The sequence below is a fragment of the Bos grunniens genome, chromosome 4 (assembly GCF_055505025.1).
Source record: "Bos grunniens cultivar Pamir isolate PY7600 chromosome 4, Bosgru_T2T1.0, whole genome shotgun sequence".
NCBI lineage: Eukaryota > Metazoa > Chordata > Mammalia > Artiodactyla > Bovidae > Bos > Bos grunniens.
The window spans coordinates 51841675-51856762 of NC_141168.1; the positions used below are offsets into that span (position 1 = coordinate 51841675).

At 35.2% G+C, this 15088-nt stretch overlaps 1 protein-coding gene across 7 annotated transcripts in view; it reads left to right on the forward strand.

Moving 5' to 3' along the window:
- TAX1BP1 (Tax1 binding protein 1) overlaps window positions 1-15088 on the forward strand; it is an 83335-nt gene that overhangs the window by 38062 nt on the left and 30185 nt on the right. For all 7 annotated transcript variants that reach the window (XM_086396387.1, XM_086396385.1, XM_086396390.1 and 4 more), the window contains 6 exons: window positions 2943-3128; window positions 8366-8590; window positions 9132-9278; window positions 9635-9758; window positions 11021-11124; window positions 14820-14945. In XM_086396387.1, the coding sequence (XP_086252513.1) occupies window positions 2943-3128; window positions 8366-8590; window positions 9132-9278; window positions 9635-9758; window positions 11021-11124; window positions 14820-14945 (912 nt within the window). The remainder of the gene's footprint in view (window positions 1-2942; window positions 3129-8365; window positions 8591-9131; window positions 9279-9634; window positions 9759-11020; window positions 11125-14819; window positions 14946-15088) is intronic.

Sequence of the window (15088 nt, forward strand, 5' to 3'; positions counted from 1 at the left end):
TCTATTGATGAGCACTTAGGTTGCTTTAATATCTTGGCTATTGTAGATAATACTGCAGTAAACATAGGGGTACTTATATCTTTTCAAATTAGTATTTTGTTTTCTTCAGATAAATATCCAGGAGTGGAATTGCTGGATCATATGGTTCTACTTTTTAACTTTTTGAGGAATCTCCCTACTGTTTCTCCATAGTGACTGCACCAATTTACATTCCCACCAGCAGTGCAGAGGGGTTCCCTTTTCTCCACATTCTTACCAGTACTTGTTATTTGTTGTCTTTTTGTTAGTAGCCATTCTCAAGACTGAGGTGATGTATCATTGAGATGAGGTGTTTGATTTGTATTTCGTTGATGATTAGTGATCTTGAACACATTTTCATTTGCTTGTTGATCTTCTGTATGTCTTCTTTGGAGAAATGCCTGTTCAGGTTCTCTGCCTGTTTTTTGATATTGAGTTGTATGGGCTCTTTGTATATTTTGCATATTAACTCCATGTTGGTTGGATATATCACTTCAGATATCTTTTCCCATTCAGTAGGTGTCCTTTTCATTTTGTTGATAGTTTCCTTTGCTGGGGAAAGGCTTTTTAGTTTGATGTAGTACCATTTATTTTATTTTTGCCTTTGATTCCCTTGCCTGAGGAGGCATATCCAAAATTTTTTGCTTAGACTGATATCAAACAATCTACTGCCTTTGTTTTCTTCTAGAAGTTTTATGGTTTCAGGTTTTACATTTAAGTCTTTAATCCATTTTGAGTTTATTTTTACATATATGGTGTGAGAAAGTAGTTTAGCTTGATTCTTTTGCATGTAGCTGTCTAGTTTCCCCAACACAAGTTTGTTGAAGAAATTTTCTTTTCCCTGTTGTAATATTCTTGCCTCCTTTGTCATAGACTAATTGCTTATATAAGTGGGGTTCATTTCTGGGCTCTCTGTTCTATTGATCAGTGTGTCTGGTTTTGTCCACTACCATACTGTTTTGATTACTCTAGCTTTGTGGTATACAAAGTATAGTTACTGTGATATCCTGCATTAAAAAAATAAAGATTATATGATCATCTCAGTAGATGCAGGAAAAGCTGTTGTCAAAATTCAACATGTTTGTGATAAAACTTCTCAACGAAGTGGTTAAGAAAGAACATACCTCAACATAATGAGTCATATACAAGGCCACAGCTAACATCATAATGTACTCAATGGCGAAAAGCTTGAAAAGTACTTCCTAAAAGATCAGGAACAAGACAAAAATACCCACTCTCATCACTTTTATTCAGCATAGTATTGGAAGTCATAGCCATCGTGATCAGACAAAGAAAAGGAATTCAAATTGCAAAGGAAGTAGTAAAACTGTCACTGTTTACAGATGACATTATACAGAAAACCCTAAAGATGCCACTGAAAACCTGCTGTTCATCATTGGGTTTGGTCAGGTTGCAAGATACAAAAATAATATATAGAATAATAATAATCATCTGCATTTCTGTATACTAACAGCAAACTCTTGGAAAGAGAAATTAAAACAATCCTATTTACAGTCAAAAAGGGTAAAATATCTAGGAATAAATCTAATGAGTAAAAGCCCTGTAGTGAGAAAACAGACAGTGATGAAAAAAAAAAAAAAATATGAAGGTAACACATATGGAAAGATACACTGTGCTCATGGATTGGAAGAATTAACATTGTTAAAATGACCATACTACCCAATCTACAGATTCAGTGCATTCCTATCAACATATCAATGATATTTTTTCACAGAACTAGAATAAATAATTCTAAAATCTGTATGGAAAAACAAAAGACCCTGAATAGTCAAAACAGTCTGGAGAAAAACAGCTGGAGATATTAGGCTCCCTTATTTCAAACTATACCACAAAACTACAGTTGTCTCCCTCTTATTTTGGGGGTTGGTTAATTCTTTTTTAATCTTTAAAAATTTTTGCTTTGAAAATTAAAAAAAAAAAATCAGGTCTACTCTGCACCTCACTGCAGAACATAGAAACATTTTGCATGTTTATGGGTTATACCCATTCTGTTTCTTGGAACAACCATCTTCAGAGCATGAGAGAGAGAGAGAGAGTGTGTGTGTGTGTGAGAGAGAGAGAGAGGAGAGAGAACAGGAGATAAAATAGTAAAGACTCACTGATGGATGATTTTATGGTTTGACTCTTCAAGGAGTAGTGCCCAAATAGAATATTGGTTTTTGAACAGATTTTGTGAAAAAGGGAAATATTAATAATACTGATATCTTAGGAAAGTTGCAGTTGCATACTGCAGTTGAAAGTTGCAGTATGCAGTTGCATACAGTATTTTTTTAAAAACTACTTTCAACTGCAGTTTAAATTTTAAAGATACTTGTACTCTTTATAATTTCAGTTATAGAATTTGATTTGCATATGTACTGTGAATAGCAGCAGCTAGAGTTCCTGGGAAAAATCAATATAGTTGGGTTAATTAGTCAATAAATATATTTTTAGGCACATAGGAGGTAAATGACATAGTGCTTTTTCCATAAGCAAGAAATTTAATTGTTTACGGTATCGTTCTTGAATGTACTTTGATTTTCTTGAATCTGGTCATGCCTTTATATATGAATATGCCTGTAACATGTTTCCCCAAAAGAACAACCAAATTCATTTGTAATTTTAAAAAGAAATAATGTAAAATTAGTAAAAGGGAAGATTTTGGAGATCAGGTAATGTTAGACCTTAGAATTAATCTCTGTGGAAAACTAAAACAATAGCAAAACTTAGAAAAGTTGTGTTCTGCTTCCATATACTTGGGTAATCATTTCGCAAAATTTGCTTTCCTGATTCCTTGCTTAGTGAGTCTTTCCTTTCCTTGATCATATTTGGGTTAGAGATAAATAGTGATACTTTAAATTATTGAGGAACTTAGGCTATGGAGTTAGAAAGAATATTCTTGGCATTTTCAATCACTGTTACAGGTACATTTGAAGAATACAGAAATAGAAAATACCAAGCTTGTGTCAGAGGTCCAGACTTTAAAGAATTTAGATGGGAACAAAGAAAACATGATTACTCATTTCAAAGAAGAGATTAGCAGACTACAGTTCTCATTGGCTGAAAAGGAGAATCTGCAAAGGACCTTCTTGCTTACAACCTCAAGTAAGGTAAGTACTTTTGCAATACGCATTTGAAGACTGTAAAGTATTATCCCTGTTAAATGTATGCAGTGTGTTTTTATTTTTTGTCTTTAATTCCCCTCAACTTCTGTTTTGGAAAAAGTTCAGACTTACAGAAGAGTTGAAAGAACAGAAAATTGAATACATATATCCTTCAGTATTTTGCCACCTTTATCTCCCCTATTTATATGCCCCCTACAAGCCATTTGAAAGTCAGTTGTAGGCATTGACATTTCATCCTAAATATTTTTGAAAGTCTCTCTTATCAACAGTTACATTCTGTTGTAGATCCATAATACATAAGAAATGTAACCTAAGAAATTTATATTGATATGATAATAGTCATACTTGTATATGGGGCTTCCCAGGTGGTGCTAGTGTTAAAGAATCCATCTGCCAGTGCAGGAGACTCGAGACGTGGGTTTGATCCCTGGGTTGGGAAGATCCCCTAGAGTATAGGAAATGGCAACCCACTCCAGTATTCTTGCCTGGAAAAATTCCAGGTCCAGAGGATCTTGCTGGTCCATGTGGTCGCAAAAGAGTCCATGGGGTCACAGAAGAGTTGGACACGACAGCACGCGTGTGCACACGCAGGCACGCACACACACACACATATGTAGTTTTAGTCCACATTGAAATTAGTCCACTTATATTGTAAAACCTTCTTTAAAATTTCTTGATGCTGGGTAGTCAGAAACCATACATTAATGATTATTGTTATATTCTTGGTCTGCTTTACAGAACAGTGTCCTTAAACCTTTTGTCTGTGATGACATTGATAGTTTTGAAGAATTCAGACTGGTCTGAGAGAGTGTTCTATATTCTAGTTTTGTCTATTGTTTCCTCATGACTAGATTCCAGTTAGATATTTTTGGCAAGAAAAAGATCGTTTGTACATTCTGTTGCAGTTACATCAGAAGTCATATAATACCAGTTCCTTTCTTTCTGATGATAGGTTTAATCTGTTGTTTGAAGTTATGTCTGCTTATCTCTCCGTTACGTTGGTGTCTTTCCTTCTTTGTGATTTATTGGATAATCTCGGGTAATACTTTGAGATCATGTGAACATCCTACTCCGCAATACTCTTTGACCAGTGTTTTTTATATTTCAATGATCCTTACCTGTATCAGTTATTACATTAATGATTGCAAAGTGGATATTTAAAAAATTGTCATTCCCTCTGTGTTCGTAGGTATTCTTTTATAATGAGGTGGTTCCCTTTTGTTCTATTCCTTTTTTTTTAATCACTGTAGACTCCCTGATTATTTTTTGTTCAGTATATTATACATTATACATCATCATTCTTTTTTATACTTAAGTTGTCCTATAGCTAGGGGGGAGCCTTTCCAGACCTACATTTGTATCTTTCTGATATATTCCCCCTAATGCTTTGAATACTTCCTTGTTTTGTGGTTAGAACTTTGTGTTAGGTTTTAGTTTTAGGTTCAGACCTAAATCTGGTATTACCAATTTTTCCAAAGAGCCTGATTTTTTTTTTACATTCGAGAAAGGTATTTCGAAACCAAGAACTGAATCCTTTTGCTACTTTGTGCTTTAATTAGATATTTTAAGTCTTAAATTTATATTGATGTCTCCAATTCAAATCCAGTACTTCCTAGGGGTCGTCTTTATCTTCTTCCTTTCCATACTTATGTATACCTTCTCCCAGCTTCCAAAAGTGAAAGTCGCTCAGTTGTGTCCGACTCTTTGCGACCCCATGGACTATACAGTCCATGGAATTCTCCAGGTCAGAATACTGGAGTGGGTAGCCTTTCCTTTCTCCAGGGGATCTTCCCAACCCAGGGATGGAACCCAGGTCTCTTGCTTTGCAGGCAGATTCTTTACCAGCTAGGCACAAGGGAAGCCCAAGAATACTTGAGTGGGTAGCCTATCCCTTCTCCAGTGGATCTTCCTGACCCAGGAATTGAACCGGTATCTCCTGCATTGCAGGTGGATTCTTTACCAAGTGAGCTATCAGGGAAGCCCCCGCAGCTTTCAAACATTATATTTATTCATGTTGTTTAACCAGCTTCCCTGGTGGCTTGGATGATAATCTTCATGCGATGCAGGAGACCTGGGTTTTGATCTCCGGGTTAGGAAAATCCCTTGAAGAAGGAAATGGCTACTCACTCCAGTATTCTTGCCTGGAGGATCCCATGGACAGAGGAGCCTGGAGGGCTATACAGCCCATGGACCAGCAAAGAGTCAGACACAATTGAGTGACTAACACTTTAACTTTTCAACTAGCTGCACGCACCATTAGTTTCAGAATTATTATCTCAACACCATTTCTATCAGTATCTCTGCTAAATAAAAACTAAGATTTTTCCAGATTTTATCTTAAAATATATTTCACTAAGGACGTAGAGACTTCAGTCAGTCCAGTCGCTCAGTCATGTCTGACTCTTTGCGACCCTGTGGACAGCAGCACGCCAGGCTTCCCTGTCCATCACCAACTCCCGGAGCTTGCTCAAACCCATGTCCATCGAGCTGGTGATGCCATCCAACCATCTCATCCTTTGTTGTCCCCTTCTCCTGCCTTCAGTCTTGCCCAGCATCAGGGTCTTTTCCAGTGAGTCAGTTCTTCGCATCAGGTGGCTAAAGTATTGGAGTTTCAGCTTCAGCATTGGGGGGGTGGGAGGAAGGTTCAAGAGGGAGGGAACATATGTATACCTGTGACTGATTCATGTTGATGTATGGCAGAAACCAACACAATATTGTAATTATCCTCCAATTAAAAATAAATTATAAAAACCCTTTCTTACCTGTTTTCATAGGTAAAATATTTTCATTAGTTTCTAGTATATCCTTCATGTTTGTTTTTACAAAAATAAACTTGGTGCATGTGTGTGCATGCACATAGCCTTCTCTGTCTCCTTTCTTTAAGTGAAAGTGGCTCAGTTGTGTCCGACTCTTTGTGATCCCATAGACTCTACAGTCCATGAAATTCTGCAGGCCAGAATACTGGAGTGGGTAGCCTTTCCCTTCTCCAGGGCATCTTCCCAACCCAGGGATCGAAACCAGGTCTTGCACATTGCATGTGGATTCTTTACCATCTGAGCCACAAGGGAAGGCCCCTTTCTTTAAAGGGGGATATTGTTTATACTCTTTTTTCCTTTGCTTTTCTTCATTGAACTATATATAGATGGGAAATCATTCCCTATCAGTTCATAGAGATCTTCCCACTTAAAAAAAAAAGGGTATATAATACTATGTTATATAAATTTAATTTGATTTATTCATTATAATTGGAATAGTTTTATGTGGTTTATGAACTGAACTGAACTGATGTAATGTTTTTTAGTTGTGTACAATCCTTAGGTATTATAAAAGCATGGTGCAGTAAACATTCTTGTACAGTATCTAGGCACATGTATAAATCTGTGGAATAAATTGCTCAAAGGACAGTTGCCAGTTTGAGGTTTTAAATTTTCATAATTAATTCAAATGCCTTTCCAAAAAATTAATATATCAACAGTGTATGACATATACTACTGCTAGTAATGGCTGCATAGGTTTTCATTTTATGGAGGGTATATCATAGTTTATAACAAAATTCTCATATTGTTAGAGATTTTTTATTTTTAATAATTTTTCATAATATTTTACTTAATCCCTGCAAAACTAACCCTGCCAAACTAAAGCTGTATTTAGGAACTCATGAAAATAAAAGATGAAAAGCCATGTGTTTTTCAAAGGTGTTGATGAATGTTTCAAAAATCTGATAAAGGCTGTATCACTTGTAGATAATAATGAGCCCACATATTTGCAGATGTGCTAATTTTCCTAAACCATCCAAATATTAGAGTTAATTGGTTTTCAGTCTTAGTTTGAAAGAAGAGGAATGGTATTTGTTTTACCTTCTTGGACTGTTGATGAGTTGAACATTTTTTTCTATGCATAATAGCTATTTAAAGAAATCCATACCTTTCTCCAAATTTCTTTTTTCTTTTGTTTAAAATATTTTCTTTTTTTTTAAATATTTTCATTTTTTATGGGTTAGAAAATAGTTTCAATGCTTTTTCCCCTTTCTGGCATATAGAAACTGATAACATTTATATATTATCTTTATTAATGTTATACTAGAAAGATTTTCTTCACCCAGCATTACATAAATAATCATATACATTTCCTTCTAAGGAGCTAACAATTTAAAAACAGAATGGTTGCACTCTTTATGAGTTTATTTCTAGAATAAAAAGGAATGTTGGAATAAGCTAGATTTATTGAGCTCATATTGTCTTGTTTATATTACAGAAAGTGGCGATTTTAACTTTTCAAAGATACTTTTAGGTTTGGAGAAAGGTGCTAATTACAGGTTAGATCATAGGAAACGTTTTTTTAACCAAAATTTTTAGAGTTACAATGAGGTTTTTATAATTACTGTTATTAGTTATAAAAAACGAGGGTTGGTAGTTCTAGCTGGAGAGATTCTGCGAGACAGAAGCCTCCATTTGAGTCTCTGTTCAGCCAAGACTGTAAGCATTGGTTATGTTGCTTGACTTCCTGTATTTCAGTGTCCTGAATTACACATATAGTGATAGTATTGATAGCCAATGCATAGGGCTGCTATATGCTATGCTATGCTGTGCTAAGTCACTTCAGTCGTGTCCAACTCTGTGTGACCCCATAGACGGCAGCCCACCAGGCTCCCCCGTCCCTGGGATTCTCCAGGCAAAAACACTGGAGTGGGTTGACATTTCCTTCTCCAATGCATGAAAGTGAAAAGTGAAAGTGAAGTTGCTCAGTCGTGTCCGACTCTTCGCGACCCCATGGACTGCAGCCCACCAGGCTCCTCCGTCCATGGGATTTTCCAGGCAAGAGTACTGGAGTGGGGTGCCATTGCCTTCTCCGGTTGCTATATGGGGGTCTCTAAAACAAAGTCACATCTCACAGTTTTTATATGCTTATATATGGAGAAGAGGGAGGCAGAGGATAAGATGGTTAGATAGCATTACTGACTCAGTGGACGTGAAAGTGAGCAAACTCTGGGAGATAGTGAACGACAGGGAAGTCTGGTGTGCTACAGTCCATAGGCTGCAAAGAGTTGGACCCTACTTACTGCAACTGAACGAACAACAACAATACTTCATCTCAGTTGTGAATATAAAAGCAATATTTAATTTAAAATTTTAGATCTGTTGAAATAGAAATAAACATTGTTTCTGCTTCTGTTTTTTACTTGAATGGTTTAATTACAAATACATTTATCTGCCTTTCTTCAGGAAGATACATTTATTTTAAAGGAGCAACTTCGTAAAGCTGAAGAACAGATTCAGGCAACACGGCAAGAAGCTGTCTTTCTGGCTAAAGAACTTAGTGATGCTGTAAATGTGCGGGATAAAACAATGGCAGATCTTCATACTGCACACTTGGAAAATGAGAAAGTAAAAAAGCAGTTAACTGATGCACTGGCAGAGCTTAAACTAAGTGCTGTGAATAAAGATCAGGTAAAGCCAGTTAATTTTGAATTTCCATTTTGGTCAAAAACTCATTATAAGCTTATGAAAGAGAATGACTTATGCTAAAGTAATTGAGGTCAGATTCCTGGTCACAGAATTTTAAATTTCCATTCATTTTGTTTAGTCATTGTAACTTCTTCGGTTGAAATTAATACAAGTTTTTAGAAAATTTTCTGTAAGCAAATTCCTAATGGTTAGTAAAAACTGCTTTGATAACAGGTATATATTGTTTTGCTTAGAATTTCTTATTTACTTGCAGCATAAAATGATACTGTGGTTATTTAACATAGTAATGCTTACTTCTCAGGATGTAGATGATTCTTTTCTAGTTTTTTCTTTAGTAAACCTTAGTCCTTGGAATATAAAGCTGAAATTATTAGGAGAGCTAATGTGACTCTGTAGCCAAAACTCCAAAACAAATAACATTAATTGTCAAGAGCAAAAAAAGGGAAAATGAAGTTGGATTTACTACCACATTGTGAGATATGAGATTTTTATGTTTCTCTTAGAGAAAAAGTTTGTTTCCTAGGAAAAGACTGATACACTGGAACATGAACTGAGAAGAGAAGTTGAGGATCTGAAACTTCGTCTTCAGATGGCAGCAGATCATTATAAAGAAAAATTCAAGGAATGCCAAAGGCTCCAAAAACAAATAAATAAACTTTCAGATCAATCGGTAAGTGTAATTCATCATAGTAAAATAATTCCTTCATCATTATTTTTGTTTGAAAATCAGACTTATAATATTGTACCTTTTGAATATAATTTCTCTCTGCTTTATGTCACATTATTGGCCCAATGTTGTTGTGATACATTTTTTTAAAAATTGGTAATTTTTATTTGTTGGAGAAATAAAATGTTCTCTTGTAACATTTAGTCAGTAAAGGGATGTGTGTAACTTTTAGACTTTAACCCTTAAGACAGCAATAGCTTTATGGACTTCCAGGATTTATTTATAAGATACATAGTTACTTAAGGGGAAGGATAGATGTGCAACTCATTTAACAGTTGATTGTTAACAATTTTGAATAGGCTAATAGCAATAGTGTCTTCACAAAGAAAATTGGGAGTCAGCAGAAAGTGAATGATGCCTCAATAAACACAGACCCAGCTGCGACTGCCTCTACTGTAGATGTAAAGCCACTGCCTTCTACAGGTAGAAATCTTTTAGACTTTTTGTATAAAGTGTTCTGCCTTGAAAAATATTTATGCTTGTTTATACTGCCTCTTTCATGGGTAAGAATTTTAGGGAGCTTGTAAAAAATTCTTGTAAGTCAGGGATTGAGGCAAAGGGAAAGTAAGGTCTAAAAGTCATCCATGTGGATAAATATACAAAATATGAATGTAAACTCATGTTTATCTTTGTGAGCACGTTCTCAAGTGTTAATTAGATGAGCTGGTGTTTTTAAGTGCAAATGCTTATAGTATTTAGTCTGTAGGAAAAGAGCTAAGAATTGAAATTTTAATTTTAGCTAGCTAAAATAGCAAATTTAAAAAATAATTTTTAATTAATATTTCCCTAAATGTGTGGACTTTTGAACCATTTATGGCACTTTAATTGTATAGTTCTGTGGAGGGAAACTTAAAAATCCCTTTAGTTCTATTCACATTTCTTTCTTGCCTTGTTTTTGTTTTGTTTTGGCTGCTTCAGGTCATTAGAGTACTTTCCTTGTTAGTACACCTGTTGGTGGATAAGTTAAAATTTTTATTAGCTTATTAACTTTTAGAATGGATTAGAGAGACATAATGAGTACATGAACACATGAAAATTTAAATTAACTCGAGGTTTTCACTTTTCCTAGTGTCTTTTTTTCACCTTATGTTAAAGATGACACAATAACAAAAATAAATGCTGGAGTATATTAAAGTATATTTAATTGTGTAATGTTTGGGGCACTTGATGTTTTAGACTTAATAAATGTAAGTTTTGTATACTATTAAATGTTTAGATTCAGCTGCTGTGGAAATAGGATCCTGCCTTTCATTTCTATACGGTATTAATAGAAGTACCAAGAAAGGTGTTATATTGACTTAAGACTTACTGAATACTATGAAGGATTAGAAAAATGGCTTAAAATCTTTTCTCAAAGAATGTGGCTTTCCTATATATCTTATATAATAAATATATAAAGAACAATTTTTGTGGCATTTTAGAATATTTTTAGCTAGCAATTTTTTTTCTTTATTGAATGTGAACTTGATTCTAGCCAAACTATAGTGAGATTCTCATCTAATGTTTATATTGTTCCTTCTTTGTTTACTTAGTGTATGAATAGATGGTTTTGAATAAATGTTTTAAAATAAATGTTTCTCTCCTTTAGAATTCCATTTATTTCACAGTATACTGACCTTCAAGTCAGAAAGCTAATATACGGAGCAAAGTAATTTTTAGTAATCTCATTTTCTGCCTTGTTACAGCTGAGACAGATTTTGACAATCTAACTAAGGGACAAGTCTCTGAAATGACCAAAGAAATTGCTGACAAAACAGAAAAATATAATAAATGTAAACAACTCTTGCAGGTAAACTAATTCCTTGTAAGGAAGAGATTTATCAAATGTAATGGCTTAGCTTATCTTTGTTGTTTTGATTGGGTACCCCAGAGTTTGTTTCTTTGTCTTGTTTTTTAAGGGGGGTTGCGGGAGGTGGCTCTAGGACACACGGGCTCCAGTAGTTGCAGGACATAAGCTCTGCAGTTGTAGCGCATGGGCTTAGTTGTTCTGAGAGCTTCCTGCACCAGGGATCAAACTGGTGTCTCCTGCATTTGCAGGGGGATTCTTTACCACTGAGCCGCCAGGGAAGCCCTCAGAGTTTCTTTACCCTTGTATCCTGATGTTTAGTTTCACTTTTGAAGTGGGGGGTGTTCTGTGTACCTATTCATGTAGGCATGTGTGTAAAATCATGATCTAGGGAATTCCATGGTGTCCAGTGGATTAGGTCTTGGTGCTTTCACTGCTGTGGGCGTGGGTTCGATCTGCGGTTGAGGTACTAAGATCCTGCAAATGTTACATTGTAGGGGTGGGTGGGGAAATCGTGATTGTTTTCTGTTCCCCTAATATCCTTCTCTTGATAATGGGCAAGGGATTAATTGATGTTGGATGTTGTCTGTCTTCTAAGGATATATGAAAAATCTCTGAACTGCATAAAAGGAAAGTACTCTTTTTTTCTATATATACTGTAATAATAGCAAAGACTTTCACCACATCCTAAAATGAGTAGATTTGTAAAGTGGGAAAAGGGAATGTTAACCAAGTGAATGGTTGCCTTTACTATTATTTATTTTGATTCTATTAAACTGTAATAATAAAACATTTAAATTTTGCAATTGTCCTAGTAGCATTCACTCTGGAGTATATAAAGGACAAAGGGAAAATGCTTCTCATTTGTATCTGATTTGGGGAAGGGAGGAAAAGGTGTTTTGTGTAGTATGTGGTTTTCGTTTGTTCAGTTAAATATTTTTTTTTGTGTTTGTTTCTCTGTACATGTGGAGAGGCAAGGGGTAATTTTTAGAGCCGTGGAATGAAGTTCACATATTAGCCCAATGTTACTATAGTAATTGGGCTTCCCAGGTAGTAGTAAAGAACCCACCTACCAATGCAGGAGATATAAGAGAGACGGTTCGGTCCATGGGTCAGGAAGATCTGAAGGGGAGGACTTGGCGACCCACTCCAGTATTCTTGCCTGGAGAATCCCATGGACAGAGGAGCCTGGTGGGCTATAGTCCATAGGGTCACAAAGAGTCAGACAGGACTGAAATGACTTAACACACTACAGTAATTAATGTAAAATATTTTATGTTACAATCTTAATAATAGTTTAATGTAATCCTTAATAAGACTTTAAGCTGAGCATTTTTGTTGCTTCAGAAGATCCTTTTGTAGAGGATTGATTACCCTTGAGGTCAAAATAGTTGTTTATAAGGGACTAAACTATTTTTCAGTAAATTTTGGATGAATATTTTAAAAAACCTCAAAATTTGTGTGTTGTAGTACAATTGAAATTCAGTAAACTGCACATATTTAAAGTTTGCAGTTTGTTTAGTTTTGCTGTATTTATAGTTGTGGAGCTATCACAGTGTCATGCTAATGAACATTTCCACTACCTTCAAATCTTTTTTGTACCCTTTTGCAACTCATTGCTCCCTCTTTCCCCTTTCCTGGGAATCCATTGGCTTGCTTTCTGCCACTGTAGATTAGCCTACCTTTTGTACAGTTTCTATAAATGGAATCATATGTACGTTCTTCTTTTCCTGCCCCCTTTCATCACAGTTATTTTGAGACTTATTTATATAGTTGCCTATTATTGGTAGTTGATTCCTTTTTATTATGAGAGTTCATTTTTTTGCCATTTAAAAAATTGTTTTCATCTTATTATTGAGTTGTGTTCTTTATTCCAGATACAAATCCTTTGATATGTGTGATTTTATCCCAGTCTGTGGCTTGCCTTTTTATTTCCTTAATGGTGTTTTTGGAGAAGGAAATGGTAACCCACTCCAGTACTCTTGCCTGGAAAATTCCATGGATGGAGGAGCCTGGTAGGCTACAGTCCATGGGGTCGCAAAGAGTCGGACATGACTGAGCGACTTCTTTCACTTTCTGTAGTTCCTTTTGGAGAAGGAAGTGGCAAACAACTCTAGTGTTCTTGCCTGGAGAATCCCAGGGACGGGGGAGCCTAGTGGGCTGCCGTCTATGGGGTTGCAAAGAGTTGGACACGACTAAGCAACTAACACACACACAGTGGTGTTTTTAGAAAAAGTTTTAGTTTTGCTGAAGTATAGATTCTTAATTTATTCTTTATGTATTGTTCTTATTTTCTAAGAAAAAATTTACTAACTGAACTTGTAATGATTTTTTTCTTGTCTTCTGTTAAGTTTTGTAGTCTTAGAGTCTTTTAAGCCTGTTATTTGTGAATGGTGAGTTGTGGTACATATAGTAAGAATATTCAGTTGATCCAGCATTATTTGTTGAAAAGACTTTTTCTCTATTGAATTGCTCAAAGCATAAAGCATATTTCTTTCTTTTTTAATTAAAAATTTTTTTTAATTGACTGTGCTGTGAGGCTTGTGGGATCTTAGTTCCCTTACCAGGGAGCGAACCATGTCCCTTGCAGTGGAAGCACAGAGCCCCAGCCACTGGACCACTAGGGAATTTTTAGCATAAGGCATATTAAACTTTTTTTTCCTTACACAAAACACTCAAAATGAAATTGGCCAAGTTACCTTTTCATCTTGTTTTAAAACTCTTTTCCTTTAACATTCTAAGTTGTAGAGAAGAGCGGTGTTTAAGAAATCTACCTAGAGATTGTCTTGGTCAGGAAACCCCAATTAATATCTGAAAACAGTGGCATTATAAATATGTGATTTTTATTACCTTCTGGGCTTCCCAGGTTGCACTAGTGGTAAAGAGCCCACCTACCAGTACAGGAGACATAAGAAATGCAGGTTCAGTACCTGGGTTGGCAAGATTGCCTGGAGGAGGGCATGGTAACCTACTCCAATATTCTTGCCTAGGGAATCCTATGGACAGAGGAGCCCGGTGGGCTACAGTCCAAAGGGTCACAAGGCGTAGGGCACAATTGAAGCAACTTAGCATGCATACATGCTTGCTTTACCTCCTTTGCAAAAGTAATCTATGTTTATTGTGATATCTTAGGCATTATGGAAACAAAGAATAACGATGGTGAAAAAAATACCATTATGATCCTGATCCCCAGAAATAAGAGCTATTAATAGTTTGGTTTATTGAATTCCCTGGCAGTCCATAGGACTCTGACCTTTTACTACTGAGGGCCACGTTTCAATCCCTGGTTGGGGAACTAAGATTGTTCCCACAAGCTGTGCAATGCAACCAAAAAAATTATGTTTTTGTTTATCTTTTTCTACATAGATATCATATAAAACTGTGTTAAACAACTTTTGAAGCAAAAATGGAATTATACTGTATATTCTGTTTTGGAACTTGATCTTTTCAATTAACATATCTTGTTATTTTTCCTTGTAATTTGTATATCCATTTGTTCTTTTTCAGTAAATACATTCTGTTCCATTGTATGAATATAAAATGATTTATCCAGTCTTATACTGACAGACATTTTGGTTATTTCAATTTTTATACCTTGACTATAGTGTTATAGTAAACATTCAGCCTAAGTATGTTTGTATAGATATTGGCTGTATATGGATTTAAAATCTTTTGGTAATTATACTAATTTCATTTAGGATGAGAAAACAAAATGCAATAAATATGCTGATGAACTTGCAAAAATGGAGCTGAAATGGAAAGAACAAGTGAAAATTGCTGAAAACATAAAACTAGAACTAGCTGAAGTAGTGGACAATTACAAAGTAAGCTTAATATTTATATAACTTGATACTTCTGTTACTTGTGAAAAGTGATACTTCTGAAAAGTGCTGTCTATAATTTAGTCAGTCTAAAGTTTTAACATGGGTAACTGAAATAGCATTTTCATAATATAGATAAATATGTA